This window comes from Schistocerca cancellata, chromosome 4 (genome assembly GCF_023864275.1).
Source record: "Schistocerca cancellata isolate TAMUIC-IGC-003103 chromosome 4, iqSchCanc2.1, whole genome shotgun sequence".
Lineage (NCBI taxonomy): Eukaryota > Metazoa > Arthropoda > Insecta > Orthoptera > Acrididae > Schistocerca > Schistocerca cancellata.
The window spans coordinates 512,279,634-512,296,326 of NC_064629.1; the positions used below are offsets into that span (position 1 = coordinate 512,279,634).

Genomic DNA, 16,693 nt, shown 5'->3' on the forward strand with positions numbered 1-16,693 from the left:
AATGAAACAATTTTTTCTCAAATAATTGATCAAACATAAATTGCAATGGAAAAATACTGAATTAATTAAAAAAACGTGTATCTCACATTTAGCTATCAAATTTTATGACTGACTTAAACAATATGTTGGATGTTAATTGCAAGGGAAAAATATTGTTATTTTCTGCAATGATATAACTTCTTTTGGTACATCATACACCGACATCTAGAATCTGTAAACTGCCTTGTTGTATAAGGTGGAATCCCACTATTCTTTCCCTTCTTTTATAATGGTACCAAACTGGCTTTGTCACTGCAAGTCTTTGGTGGCACACGATGAGCTGAAGTCTTTTATTCTGAAATTGATTTTATTGGAGATCTCACTGTTCACTAACTAAGGCAATGTCACTGATTGGAGTCTGTAAGGCTTTTACATTTATTCATATTAACATACATTAATGATTACCAGGTAACCTCATAATATTATTAATTTGTTGTTAATAAGTATATTATTATTAAATCTGTTCTGAAGAGTCCACTTTCCTTCAAAACAATACTATCAAGCTAAGTTAGTTTTGTCTTAAAACAGATTCCAACCTTGAACTCAAATTAATGCCAATACCAGACTTGACAAAAATTCACACACACACACACACACACACACACACACACACACACACACACACACACACACACACAGATGTTTGCTAGATGGTAGCATAATGTTTATGATGTCATATCTCCTGACCTGTGTGTAAATTATGACGGTTGGTTGCAATCTAAAGTACATCAAATTGGACATGTAGTAGTATGATGTGGAGCAAGTAAAATGTTTAGATAAGCCATAATAATAAGTATAAAAAAGAATGGTTTGGAGCATATTAAGTACGCTGTGTTCCCAACATGGCAACTTCTTTTAATAACAACTTCTTTTAGTAACAAATTACAAGTACTGGAAACTAATGAAATCTGATATTCAGTATGCCTTACACTTATTAACACAAACTGATACAAGCTAATTCAGTTATTTGACGAAGTTAATTTTAAGGACTTTAATTGACGCAGATGTAAAACATGGAAGGAAAAATACTTAAGCAGCCTTTATGGTTCAGTCTCACAAAATTGTTTTCCAGGACATATTCAGCAAATGTAATGGTTTCTGAAGGGTTCATTATTCACTTACACGAGTTATTTATGTCTCTGAACTGACAAAAATATTGTTTCATTTTGTTAATCACTGCCCTCAAAGCTTGGGAATTAAAACACCCCCTCTTCTTTCTTTAATCTGACAAATTCCTCTTGGATGTAATGACCACAAATGAAACACATACATATATCTGTCACTGAATCTTCTTTGCACACTTTACAAAACCCAGATTCATCCTTGTGTACCAATCTGGCTTTTTGGCTGGTTCCTTGGCTGGATCTGGTTATATTTTGGATATTCTAAGAATTTTGGTTCGCTCTTTCATTGGAAAGAGTGATTTCTTCACAATGGTACCATTATTGTTCAAAGCAGGTTTTTTCTCAGATGCTAGAGCACTTTTTTCCTTTGATGTAGGAGTAGCTCAGCAAATGTGCTCATACCAGCAGCTCCATCACCATCTCAATCAATATAGCCTTTTCAACAGAGTCATCCTTCTCCACAGACAATTTGTGTGTTCCATTCCAATTAATATTTGGCACATCTGAAAACCCAGACTCTGAAGATGAAGTGTCTCCTAATTTTTGTGGAGTTGATGTTGACAGAGGTTCTGAAGCTGCAGGACTTTGTGATCCAGAAGCTGTATTAGGTGCAAATGCAATGTCCAGAATTGCATTAAGATCATATGGATACAATCCAGTAGCCATAAACCACGATGTGATATTAGATATGGTCATCGATTTTTCGCAAACTTGACAAAGATTGTTCCAAAGCATTGCTTAGTTATTGCTTTCTCACAATGATTTTTCCAGTACATCATTACTTCTTGATGCAAGTGCATGTGTCTACTGCATGTGCCTTTCTTTGTGGGCACTTATGGTTCTTTATGTAAATTCAATCTGCACTCTCTCTCATCTATGGAGAAAGTCTTTCAGGATTTCCAAAAATAACAGGTCCTTCAAAAAGAACTTTAACTTTTTGAAAATGGTCTTGAATAACTATATTGTTTAACTTCTGTGCTCTAGTCAAATTAAAATATTGAGATTTTCTGATAGGAATTGAAGGCTTTTCCTTTAAAAATTTCCCTGACCATTTGTGGCTTGCAACCTGTGTAATATCAGAAATAGATGAGTAATACTGCTTTTCTCAGAGTATCTGTAGACATGTAGTCTTAAAATTTTTGGTTGTTATTGGGTTGCCCACTTCTGCCAAACTTACTATTCAAGAACAGAGTTCAGGATTTTGTTCTTTAGACAAAGTAAACTTTCACTCCAACTTTGTTTTGACTTTGCATCCAAATTTGACACACCAATGCAGAGTTCTTCATGGAATCCTAAATTCTTTTTCTGCTTTATAGTCTGACACTTCTTCCCTGGTGATGGCTTCTACAGCTTTTTTTAGATCATCCTTGCTTCACTGAAACTGTTTCTTATCATGGTTTGAAGTTAAACCTACAGAAAATAAATAAAAAGTAAACTGTATATTCAGGATGGCCTCCTATCAATGATGGGTATACTCAGTATGTCCTACCAGGCCATATTGGATCTGACTTACAAGAAAAGCATTTCACACACATACGTACACAAATATTATTGTACTGGAAAAACTGATTACATGATTTACAACAGAACAGATGCATGAAGTAAATGGCAAGTAACACTTAAAGAAACAATTTAATGAATGAATGACACAAAAAACTCACCTGCATAAAATAATAACTTTTCTTTGAATGGCAAATACCAAAAGCTCTGCTGTGAAATGGCTGATTGTCACTAAAGACTGGGTGACATGCAGAGAGAGTTGATGTAGCTTGCCAAATGTGTATGAGCTTTCATTCAACTGCTATCAAAGTTATCAAGAAATAGCCATTAGGCTGTATTGAGTCACAGGACCTGTGGGGTACATTTACCTTATGTGTAGATACTGGTACTGTCCACAAAATGTGTTGTGAATAGAATTAGTAGTAAGGAAGTAACAAATTAAAATGTCATATCTTATAATGCTTAAGTTTTATTGTCTGAACAGTGAAAATGTAATAAGCAATATACATTCTTCCTATCAACCTTATGTGGCGTCAGTGAGGAAAAGTTTCACAAATATTTGAAATTATGTGTAAAGATTCTTGCAAGTTGCGAAATGCTCTCATTCTCAAATACTGGATGAATGAAGTTCATGTATTGCGTGCGCCATCAGTTACACTGCCTCACGAAAAAATACACAGTTTCTTGTCTTATTGTGTTAAACTTTTGACATTGGATTATACCACTTACTGAACAGATTGTGACAGTATTTAAAATTTTAAATTCAATCAATAATTACGCAAAATACAGAAAACCAAATTTTTATTGCTCCCTGAAAGCCATCAGATATGCACCCTGCAATATGTCCCACACTCCACGTCTCGGGAAAGTCACTTTGTACTACAGACATGTGTGCAACTTTTACAAATAGATTTACACCAGTTAATTACTAGCCACAGACTTTGTCACTGATATGTTGATGTAATGATTATACTCGATGATTACACAAACTGACACAGAGATCTGAAAAAAGCATATTTGTACCATCAGTGTGTATAACTGGATGCTTATTCTCAACCAGTTTTGATTACTACAATCATACTCAAAAGAGAAAAACAGTGAAGGCTACATCAATGGATCAAATAAAAAATAATCACACAACTGTACAGGGTTATTACAAATGACTGAAGCGATTTCACAGCTCTACAATAACTTTATTAGTTGAGATATTTTCACAATGCTTTGCACACACATACAAAAACTCAAAAAGTTTTTTTTAGGTATTCACAAATGTTCAATATGTGCTCCTTTAGTGATTCGGCAGACATCAAGCCGATAATCAAGTCCCTCCCACGCTTGGCGCAGCTTGTCCCCATCAATGAGTTCGAAAGCATCGTTGATGTGAGCTCGCAGTTCTGGCACGTTTCTTGGTAGAGGAGGTTTAAACACTGAATCTTTCACATAACCCCACAGAAAGAAATCGCATGGGGTTAAGTCGGGAGAGCGTGGAGGCCATGACATGAATTGCTGATCATGATCTCCACCACGACCGATCCATCGGTTTTCCAATCTCCTGCTTAAGAAATGCCGAACATCATGATGGAAGTGTGGTGGAGCACCATCCTGTTGAAAGATGAAGTCGGCGCTGTCGGTCTCCAGTTGTGGCATGAGCCAATTTTCCGGCATGTCCAGATACATGTGTCCTGTAACGTTTTTTTCGCAGAAGAAAAAGGGGCCGTTAACTTTAAACTGTGAGATTGCACAAAACACATTAACTTTTGGTGAATTGAGAATTTGCTGCACGAATGCGTGAGGATTCTCTACCGCCCAGATTCACACATTGTGTCTGTTCACTTCACCATTAAGAAAAAATGTTGCTTCATCACTGAAAACAAGTTTCGCACTGAACGCATCCTCTTCCATGAGCTGTTGCAACCGTGCCGAAAATTCAAAGCGTTTGACTTTGTCATCGGGTGTCAGGGCTTGTAGCAATTGTAAACGGTAAGGCTTCTGCTTTAGCCTTTTCCGTAAGATTTTCCAAACCATCGGCTGTGGTACGTTTAGCTCCCTGCTTGCTTTATTCGTCGACTTCTGCGGGCTACGCGTGAAACTTGCCCGCACGCGTTCAACCATTTCTTCGCTCACTGCAGGCTGCCCTGTTGATTTCCCCTTACAGAGGCATCCAGAAGCTTTAAACTGCACATACCATCGCCGAATGGAGTTATCAGTTGGTGGATCTTTGTTGAACTTCGTCCTGAAGTGTCGTTGCACTGTTATGACTGACTGATGTGAGTGCATTTCAAGCATGACATACGCTTTCTCGGCTCCTGTCGCCAATTTGTCTCACTGCGCTCTCGAGCGCTCTGGCGGCAGAAACCTGAAGTGCGGCTTCAGCCGAAGAAAACTTTATGAGTTTTTCTACGTATCTGTAGTGTGTCATGACCATACGTCAATGAATGGAGCTACAGTGAATTTATGAAATTGCTTCAATCATTTTTAATAGCCCTGTACAGTTGATGGCACAAATATGCATTTTTCAAATTATTTAACAGTTGTAGATAGTCACCTATGAAAACCTCTACTGACATAGAGATGTTAGCTGATGAAACCTACCACTGGCTTTTATACTAAGATGTAAATGCAGATTCCCATATGGAGATGTTACCCGGGTGATAGCTAAGCATGGACAGCTGACGTGCTGTTAGATGGGGCTATATAAAAGACAAATGTGCAGATAATTTGTGAAATTGGTAATTATATTTTATTTTACTTTATATCAATGTTGTTGTTGTGCTCTTCAGTCCAGAGACTGGTTTGATGTAGCTTTCCATACTACTATATCCTGTGCAAGTTTCTTCGTCTCCCAGTACCTACTGCAACCTACATCCTTCTGAATCTGTTTAGTGTATTCATCTCTTGGTCGCCCTCTATGATTTTTACCCTCCACGCTGCCCTACAATACTAAATTGGTGATCACTTGATGCCTCAGAATATGTCCTTCCAAGTGATCCCTTCTCCTAGTCAAGTTGTTGTGACTCGCCGATCTTTCAAAGTGCCGCCACGCAGTTACGTGCATCCTCTACATGCGGCGCTGTCTGCCAGCCATGCAGCAACAGCACCACCTACGTGGCCAGCCAGCCAGCAGCCACTAGACTCGGACTCAGTTATGATTTGATTGTAAAAGCGTACACACGTCTTACTCTGTTTACTTGATCTGTGACTTTCATGTATTGTGTCTTCCTTGAAATATATTTGTTCAACCTGAAGTTATAACAATTGGTGACAAGGTAGTGATTTTTCTTTTCCATCGTTGCCCCACATGTTTCGATGGCTACTTTAGAGCAACTATTGCAAGGTCTCATAGAACAGCAAACACTTCTCACAAATGCGATTCATGATTTCATCGCGGCATCAAATGCGGGGCATCTCTTGTCATTGTCTCTACCTCCTTTTCCTCCTTATGACGAGACAGCGGAAGACTGGTCTGATTACGAAAAACGTCTTCGACAGCACTTCTTGGCATTTCATGTCGCGGACGAACAAACATGTAAGTCTCTGTTCCTTTCATGGATTTCACCTCAAACGTATCGGTTGTTGTCGGAATTGGCTCCTTTGAAAAATCCTGCATCTTTGTCCTTTGCTGAAATGTGCTCACTCTTGTCTGTCTAGTTTCAAAAGCAAATGCATGTGGTAGCCTCTCGTATTGCCTTTTATTGTTGTCAAAAACAACCAAATCAATCCTATCGTGCTTGGGCTGCTGAACTTCACGGTCTCAGTAGAAAGTGTCAATTCGTTACTGAAGTTTACAAAGAATCCTACGCCGATTCCATGTTATGGGATGCTATTATCCGATCGGCGCCCGACAATGAAGTTAGACAACGTGCCCTTCAGTTGGCAAATCCGACTCTAGATGAAGTCCTATCCATCGCTCAGTCTTTTGAAATTTCTCGCACCGCTGGAGCGCAAATTGAGGCATGGGGCAATGTCGGGGAAATACAACCGCTGTGTGATGTTGATGAAGTGTGTGGCATGTCCCCGCTGGCCAACATGGCCGCAGTACGCTCCCAAGCACAGCCTCAGCCTAACCATAAACAAACCTCTAAGAAACTGCAGCAAAACCCACGGCAATCTCCTTCATATCCACGGTATTTTACGAAACAATCATGAGAAGATTGTCCACAACGTTGGGCCATGTGTCACAAATGCAAAAAAAAAAAAAAAAAAAGGCTCATGTGTCACCCGTTTGCAAATCCAACCATATACATGATGTTCATGAGCACGACGCTGATTCTATTTCTGTGTTGTCTTTCAATTGTACTTCTTCCCTTTCAGGGAAGTTATTCCTCACTGTCCAAATACTTGGTCAAGATGTTTGCATGCAGGTGGATACTGGTTCTGCTGCCACTATCATCAATTCTCAGCCGTATCTTCAGTTGGGTTCTCCAATCTTGTCACCTATCACTAGGCAATTGCAGACTTATAATAAACAGAAGATTTCTCTCTTGGGACAATTTGATGCTGAGGTATCTTACAAATCTGTCGTTCACACTGTTCCCATATCTGTGGTCGACCATAGTAACACGGAGAATCTTTTTGGTTTCGATGCCTTTCGCATTTTTGGGTTCTCCATAGATGACTCTGTCAATATCGTCTCTGGTACTATTCCTTATGCTCAATTGGATTCCTTGTTGACGACATTTTCATCCCTTTTTTCTCCTGGGTTAGGCCATGCAAACGGCTTTGAAGCTCATATCACTCTCAAACCCACTGCTCGGCCTATGTTTTTTCAGGCTCGGCCCATTCCTGTGGCCCTTCGTGATCAGGTCAAACGGGAGCTGGATCATCTCACTGCTTCAGGGGTCTTGCTTCCTGTCACTTCCAGTGAGTGGTCCTCTCCTGTGATCGTTGTTGCTAAGCCAAATGGTGATATTCGTCTCTGTGGCAATTTCAAAGCCACTGTAAATGCTCAATGCCTTATCGACACTTACCCTATGCCTCGACCTGAAGAATTGTTCACTAATCTTGCTGGAGGCCAGTATTTTTCTAAACTTGACCTGTCAGAAGCTTATCATCAACTTCTTCTTGACGCTGCTTCCCGGCAGTTTCTGGTCCTTTACATGCCTTTTGGCCTCTATCAATACCAACAATTGCCATTCGGGGTTGCCAGTGCCCCTGCTCTCTTTCAGTGATTCTTGGAACAATTATTGCTCACTGTCCCTGGGTGAATAAATTACCAGGACGACATTGTTGTCACTGGCTCCACCACTGACGAACATCTTCAAAATCTCCGCACACTTTTTCATGTCTTACAGACTGCCGGTCTTGAGTGTTATCTTCAGAAATCAAAATTTTTTCAGGCATCTATCACGTACTTGGGGTTTCAACTCTCTCGGGATGGTATTCGTCCGCTTCAGCAAACTGTCGCTGTGATCGATACCCTTCCTCGCCCTACTTCTGTTCTAAAACTGCAGGTCTTCTTGGGGAAAATAGCATACTATCACAAGTTTTTACCATCTGCTGCTTCGGTGGCTCAGCCGTTGCATCGCCTGTTGCTTAAAAACGTGCCTTTTCACTGGTCCGCGTCATGCGATGCGGCTTTCCAGAAATTGAAGACTATGCTGAAACAGGCCCCGTGCCTGGCTACTTATCTACCTGGCCAACATCTTGTTCTTGCCACAGACGCCTCTCAATACAGGGTCGGCGCAGTCCTTGCGCACTGTTTTTCTGACGGTTCTGAACAACCCATTGCTTATGTCTCCAAAACGCTCACGGGTGCCCAACAAAAGTACTCTCAAATTGAAAAAGAAGCTTTGGCCATTATTTATGCTCTTCATAAGTATGGTGTTTTTCTCTATGGAACCAAATTTCATCTTGTTACGGATCACAAACCCCTTGTTTCCTTGTTTCATTCATCAACGTCACTTCCCGACAAGGCTGCACACTGCCTCCAGCATTGGGCTCTTTACTTGTCTCGTTTCAACTATGAGATTCATTTCCGGCCGACGGCTCAACATTCGAATGCTGATGCACTGTCTCGCCTTCCCATGGGTCCTGATCTGGCATTCGATAGGGACGAACTTTTGTGTTTCCACCTGGATGTTGCTGAGCAGCGGGTTGTGGACGGGTTCCCCATCACCGGAGACCAACTGGCGGCTGCTACGGGTTCTGACCCTACCCTCTACCGGGTAGACTGTATTCAGAAGGGTTGGCCAGATCGTCCATCCACTAAGACTCCTGATCCGTTGCGGAACTACTAAGCTTTGTGTTACCGCCTCACGGATAGGGATGGTGTTATCCTCCTTTCCACCGAAAATGCTTCGACGCGTGTTGTGGTACCTGTGTCTTTGCGTGCTTTGGTCTTGCGCCTCCTTCACCAAGGGCACTGGGGTGTCTCTCGCACAAAATCTCTGGTGTGCCATCATGTGTACTGGACTGGCATCGACTCTGAAATCGCACACATGGGCGCTGCCTGCAGCCCTTGTGCGTCACAGGCCGCCACCCCGAAGTTATCTTTGTCACCGTGGCCTTCGCCTGAGAAGCCCTGGGAGCGTATTCATGCTGACTTTGCGGGACCTTTTTTAGGTACTAATTGGCTTCTCGTTATTGATGCCTACTCTCACTTTACTTTCATTGTCCGTTGCACATCGCCTACCACCACGGCAACCACCAATGCTCTAGTTTGCATTTTCTCTTTGGAAGGCCTTCCCTCTACTCTTGTTACTGATAATGGTCCACAATTTGCCTCTTCTGATTTTGCAGATTTTTGTGCCGTCGCGGTGTCATGCATGTCACGGCCCCTCTGTTCCATCCACAGTCAAACGGTGAGGCTGAACGACTGGTACGCACATTTAAGGCTCAGATGAGGAAGCTCCTGACTTCTTCTTCTGCTGCTGCTGCTGATGCGCTTCTCCAATTTCTGGCTTCTTACCGTTTCACCCCCATGGGTGACCACAGCCCAGCTGAGCTCTTACATGGCCGACAGCCCCGCCCGCTATTTCGTCTTCTGTGGCCTTCCACCTCATGGCCGCGGGTGCCTTCGCTTGGCCGGTTCACCGCCGATGACCTTGTATGGGTACAGGGATATGGCAGGTGGCCAAAATGGAGTCCTGGCCAATGCCTGTATGAAATCCAGATGGACACGGGTGTTGCAGTGCGTCATACAGACCAGCTTTGGCGTCGTGTGCCGGCAACGCCTGTTCTGGATGCCGCTACACCACCTTCGGCTCTACCTGACACTCGGGATACTGGAATCTCTCATTACTCACAACGCAGTCCTCTCACCATCATATTGGTGCCAGCACAAGAACTGACACCACCAGGAGATGTGCCCATGCAGGAACCAGATGACCATCATCTGTCTGAGCAACTCTACTCGCCTCCTTCTCCTACGGACGCGGACACATCATCCATGTCTCCTGTTATAACAACTGGACTTGCCACAATGGGCACATTGGTGAACAGGGCCCAGCAGATTCGACCCCCACGTCTCCTGTCATCTCGACCCATTATCATTGGGGACACTTCCGTCCGTACGGGTAGCCTCCTCCTCGAGACTTTAAAACCAGTCAAACAACACCTATGGACATTAGCCATCTACAGGCTACCTCCAAGACCTGTGCAAAAAACTTAAAAGGGGGGAAAAGTATTGTGACTCGCCGATCTTTCAAAGTGCCGCCGAGCAGTTACGCGCGTCCTCTACATGCAGCGCTGTCTGCCAGCCATGCAGCAGCAGCACCACCAAAGCGGCCAGCCAGCCAGCGGCCGCTAGACTCGGACTCAGTTATGATATGACTGTTAAAGTGTACACACGTCTTACTCTGTTTACTTGATCTGTGACTTTCATGTATTGTGTCTTCCTTGAAATATATTTGTTCAACTTGAAGTTATAACACAAGTTGTGCCACAAATTTCTCTTCTCCCCAATTCTATTCAACACCACCTCATTAGTTATGTGATATACCCATCTAATCTTCAGCATTCTTCTGTAGCACCACATTTTGAAAGATTCTATTCTATTCTTATCTAAACTATTATTCGTCACATTTCACTTCCATACACGGCTACACTCCATACAAATACTTTCAGAAATGACTTCATGACACTTAAATTTATACTCAATGTTAACAAATTTCTCTTCTTCAGAAAGGCTTTCCTTGCCATTGCCAGTCTACATTTTATATTCTCTGTACTTCAACCATCATCAGCTATTTTGCTCCCCAAATAGGAAAACTCATCTACTACTTTAAGTGTCTCATTACCTAATCTAATTCCCTCAGCATCACCCAACTTAATTCGACTACATTCCATTATCCTAGTTTTGCTTTTGATGATGTTCATCTAATATCCTCCTTTCAAGACACTCTGTCCATTCTGTTCAACTGCTCTTCCAGTCCTCTGCTGTCTCTGACAGAATTACAATGTCACTGGCAAACCTCAAAGTTTTTATTTCTTCACCATGGAGTTTAATTCCTACTCCAAATTTTTCTTTTGTTTTATTTAGTGCTTGCCCAATTACCAGATTGAATAACATCAAGGATAGGCTACAAACCTGTCTCACTCCCTTCCCAATCACTGCTTCCCTTTCATGCCCCTTGACTCTTATAACTGCCTTCTGGTTTCTGTACAAATTGTAAATAGCCTTTCGCTCCCTGTATTTTACCACTGCCACCTTCAGAATTAGAAAGAGAAAACTCCAGTCAACATTGTCAAAAGCTTTCTCTAAGTCTAAAAATGCTAGAAACATAGGATTGCCTTTCCTTAATCTATCTTCTAAAATAAGTCATGGCATGGGAACAAATTTCAGTTACAAATTTATCTTTAACAAAATGTTTTATGGAAAACTGCCTATTCCATTGGAATTAGCAGCACTCAAATAATCTAGTGAACTATGAACTTTAATGATGTATTGCTGAGATAGATCTGCCTCCATAGCAGGGTGGTCAGCGTGCTTGTTTATCATGTAAGGGACCCGGGTTTGATTCTCAGCACTGCCAGGGATTTTTGCTGGTGGGAGAAATGGTATGGGGTGTACTTTGCCTCAAAAGGCTACCTGAGGAGCTTCAACTAATTAGTAACAGTTACAAGGTTAATAAACCTGACAACGACTGGGAGAGTGGTGTGCTGACCACATGCCCCTCCATACTGTATCCAATGATGCCATGGGAAAGGATGACACAATGGTCAGTCAGGCCTGATTGGCCTGTCTAGAGCCAGAATACAGATCTTTACCTGTACCTTACTACCTTTATATGAATTTTGACACATCTGCTACTAGTTTGACAATTAAAATGGGAAAAATTAGTTATCTAAAGGAGTAGAATGGTAGCAAATAGAGTAACTCCATATCATTGCATTACACTTTGTTCCAATCACAGGTGGTGCTTGGGAAGAGCAACTGTCAGTAAACCTCTTTGTGTGCTTGAATTTCTTTGATTTTTCCATCATGGTCACTTCACAAGATGTATGCAGGAATAAGTAATTAATTGCCCAACACATTTTGGAATGTACTCTTCATAAATTTCAATGGTAAATCTCTCTGTGATGCTGAAAGTGCTTTTTGTAGTGTCAGCTGAATGAATCTATGACAACATGCACTGCTCTTAACAATTTTTGTACATGAATTATATGGCTTATGTGCAGTATACAGATATTGTACTTTATTATATTGCAAAATAAATCATAAATTCGAATTACAATCAGTGACTTTTCTTTTGCTTGTGCCTTTGTCCCACCGCAGGTACACAGGGTCAGCATGGTTAACTGGATTTGGCAATGTTAGATTAAGGGGTGACCGGATGCCCTCCCTGCCGCCACGCAGTGTGGTGTGTACCCCAACTGCTTGCGACTAGTGGAATCCATGGAATAATGCGAAAGTGTTCAGATGTCTGCGAGCCATGTAACAGAGGCGGCATGTGGGGACCAGCCCGGTATTCACCTATGGGGATGTGGAAAACCACATCCAGACTGGCCGGCACACCAACTGTCATCATAAATCCGCCGGGCGGATTCCATCCGGGGCCGGCACGCCTACCCGAGTCCACGAAGCAGCGCATTAACACTCTTGGCTAACTTGGCGGGTCTAATTACAATCAGTGATTGCCCTCTAAATTTACATTAAAACATAAAAGGAGGAAGGGAGATTAGAGTTTAATGTCACATTGACAATGTGGCCATTAGAGATGGCACTAAAACATAGTAAAAAGAAAAGTTGAACATGAAAGTACTCACCATTTCATCATCATATACTCTGAGGTTAATCTCTTTCTGGCGTGCACGGTGCAATATTTCTGCACAATCCATGCTAGGTGTTATCTTGATTGTATCAAAATACATAGGATTGAGGACTGTGTTCCCATTTTCCTTTATACCTATGTGGACAGATACAGATATATCATGTGAATAGCTCTCATAGCTAGCAATATCATTATGTATTGCAAATTGAATACTGACTGTATTTCAAGAGTCTAAATTAGTGATGAATCATTGACAATCTCTTACGCAATGGTAAACAGTACCTAAGCAAAAAAAGTACGATATCAATAACCTGTTATTGTTCTGATATACCGTCACTTGATCAATATTTCAAATCACAGTGGCGGCATTGGCATCTGCGTAACTGATATTTCCACATACAGTGGCTGTGACTCCACATGTCATAGCAAAAATGCCAGATGCGGATGGATATTGGTCTGCTACAGGAAATACATATCCAGCACAGTGGCTGGGTCAGCAATATGTATCTTCCCATTGAAGCTTATGTTACACTGATATCCAAATATAGGTGTTACCTCAGTCTTTGGATTTTGACTTGGATTTGGCATCCTGATTGTGTGTTTTGTTAAAGAAAACATACATAGGAAACCCACTACCACTAACAGATACATACAGAAGGGACACACATAACTCTCTAACTGTAAAACAGCAGAGCTTCAAATGTAACAAAGTTCCAATCTACAATAACAGAGGAAGTGGCGAATGAAGCTGACTGCAAATTTCTTCATGACTTTCTTGCTTTAGAAAATGGGAAAAGGTAGCTGCTCTAATTACTTGAAACTTTCTCTCTTCCAGATACATAGCTCACTTCCAACATAAAATTGGATGCATACTAGAACAACTAACTTATGCTTCTTCTGATGATGGTCTGTCCTTTGCACCACCAGACTTTTCCAGATTGTGCCTGAAAAGACTGGAAACTGAGAGGGACATTGTTGTTGTTGTTGTTGTTGTTGTTGTTGTCTTCAGTCCAGAGACTGGTTTGATGCAGCTCTCCATGCTATTCTATCCTGTGCAAGCTTCTTTGTCTCCCAGTACCTACCGCAACCTACATCCTTCTGAATCTGTTTGGTGTATTCAACTCTTGGTCTCCCTCTTCGATTTTTACCCTTCACACTGCCCTCCAATACTAAATTGGTGATCCCTCGATGCCTCAGAATATGTCCTACAAACTGATCCCTTCTTCTAGTCAAGTTTTGCCACAAATTTCTCTTCTCCCCAATTCTATCCAGTACCTTCTCATTAGTTATGTGATCTATTCATCTAATCTTCAGCATTCTCCTGTTGCACCACATTTCAAAAGCTTCTATTTTCTTCTTGTCTAAACCAGTTATCTTCCATGTTTCACTTCCATACATGGCTACACTCCATACAAATATTTTCAGAAGCAACTCCCTGACACTTAAATCTATACTCGATGTTAATGAATTTCTCTTCTTCAGAAATTCTTTCCTTGCCATTACCTGTCTACATTTTATATCTTCTGTACTTCGAGCATCATCAGTTATTTTGCTCCCAAAATAGCAAAACTCCTTCACTACTTTAAGTGTCTCATTACCTAATCTAATTCCCTCAGCATCACCCGACTTAATTCGACTACATTCCATTATCCTCATTTTGCTTTTGTTGATGTTCATCTTATATCCTCCTTTCAAGACACTGTCCATTCAATTACAATGTCATCGGCGAACCTCAAAGTTTTTATTTCTTCTCCATGGATTTTAATTCCTACTCCGAATTTTGTTTTCTTTACTGCTTGCTCAGTATACAGATTGAATAACATCGGGGATAGGCTACAAACCTGTCTCACTCCCTTCCCAACCACTGCTTCCCTTTCATGTCCCTCGACTCTTATAACTGCCATCTGGTTTCTGTAAAAATTGTAAATAGCCTTTCGCCCCCTGTATTTTGCTCCTGTCACCTTCAGAATTTGAAAGAGAGTATTCCAGTCAACATTGTCAAAAGCTTTCTCTAAGTCTAAAAATGCTAAAAACATAGGTTTGCCTTTCCTTAATCTATCTTCTAAAATAAGTCATAGGGTCAGTATTGCCTCAAGTGTTCCAACATTTTTACAGAATCCAAACTGATCTTCCCCAAGGTTGGCTTCTACCAGTTTTTCCATTCATCTATAAATAATGCGTGTTAGTATTTTGCAGCTGTGGCTTATTAAACTGACAGTTCAGTAATTTCCACATCTGTCAACACCTGCTTTCTTTGGGATTGGAATTATTATATTCTTCTTGACGTCTGAGGGTATTTTGCCTGCCTCATACATCTTGCTCACCAGATGGTAGAGTTTTGTTAGGCCTGGCTCTCCCAAGGCTCTCAGTAGATATTGGAATGTTGTCTACTCCCAGGGCCTTGTTTTGACTTAGGTCTTTCAGTGCTCTGTCAAACTCTTCACGCAGTATCATATCTCCCATTTCATCTTAATCTACATCCTCTTCCCCTTCCATAATATTATCCTCGAGAACATCACCCTTGTACAGACCCTCTATATACTCCTTCCACCTTTCTGCTTTCCCTTCTTTGCTTAGAACTGGGTTCCCATCTGAGCTCTTGATATTCATACAACTGGTTCTCTTTTCTCCAAAGGTCTCTTTAATTTTCCTGTAGGCAGTATCTATCTTACCCCTAGTGAGATATGCCTCTACATCCTTACATTTGTCCTCTAGCCATCCCTGCTTAGCCATTCTGCACTTTCTGCCAATCTCATTTTTGAGACGTTTGTATTCCTTTTTGCCTGCTTCACTTACTGCATTTTTATATTTTCTCCATTCATCAATTAAATTCAATATATCTTCTGTTACCCAAGGCTTTCTATTAGCCCTCGTCTTTTTACCTACTTGATCCTCTGCTGCCTTCACTACTTCATCCCTCAGATATACCCATTCTTCTTCTACTGTATTTCTTTCCCCCATTCCTGTCAATTGTTCCCTTATGCTGTCCCTGAAACTCTCTAACCTCTGGTTTAGTCAGTTTATTCAGGTCCCATCTCCTTAAATTCCCACCTTTTTGCAGTTTCTTCAGTTTTACTCTACAGTTCGTAACCAATTGATTGTGGTCAGAGTCCACATCTGCCCCCGGAAATGTCTTCCAATTTAAAACCTGGTTCCTAAATCTCTGTCTTACCATTATATAATCAATCTGAAACCTTCCAATATCTCCAGGTCTCTTCCATGCATACAATCTTCTTTCATGGTTCTTGAACCAAGTGTTAGCTATGATTAAGTTGTGTTCTGTGCAGAAGTCTACCAGGCAGCTTCCTCTTTTATTCTATACCTCCATTCCATATTCACCTACTACATTACCTTCCCTTCCTATTCCTACTATCGAATTCCAGTCACCCATGACTATTAAATTTTTGTCTCCCTTCACTATCCGAATAATTTCTTTTATCTCACCATACATTTGATTGATCTCTTCGTCATCTGCGGAGCTAGTTGGCATATAAACTTGTACTACTGTGGTAGGCATGGACTCTTGTCTATCTTGGCCACAATAATGTGTTCACTATGCTGTTTGTAGTAGCTTACTTGCACTCCTATTTTTTATTCATTATTAAACCTACGCCTGCATTGCCCCAATTTGATTTTGTATTTATAACCCTGTATTCACCTGACCAAATGTCTTGTTCCTCATGCCACTGAACTTCACTAATTCCCACTATATCTAACTTTAATCTATCCATTTCCCTTTTTAAATTTTCTAACCTATCTGCCTGATTAAGGGATCTGACATTCCATGCTGTTATCTGTAGAACGCCAGTTTTCTTTCTC

At 41.1% G+C, this 16,693-nt stretch overlaps 1 protein-coding gene across 1 annotated transcript in view; it reads right to left on the reverse strand.

The window, feature by feature from the left end:
• LOC126183409 (glycine dehydrogenase (decarboxylating), mitochondrial) overlaps positions 1-16,693 on the reverse strand; it is a 316,896-nt gene that overhangs the window by 105,176 nt on the left and 195,027 nt on the right. Inside the window, exon 8 of the mRNA XM_049925357.1 lies at positions 12,870-13,009. Within this exon, the coding sequence (XP_049781314.1) occupies positions 12,870-13,009 (140 nt within the window). The remainder of the gene's footprint in view (positions 1-12,869; positions 13,010-16,693) is intronic.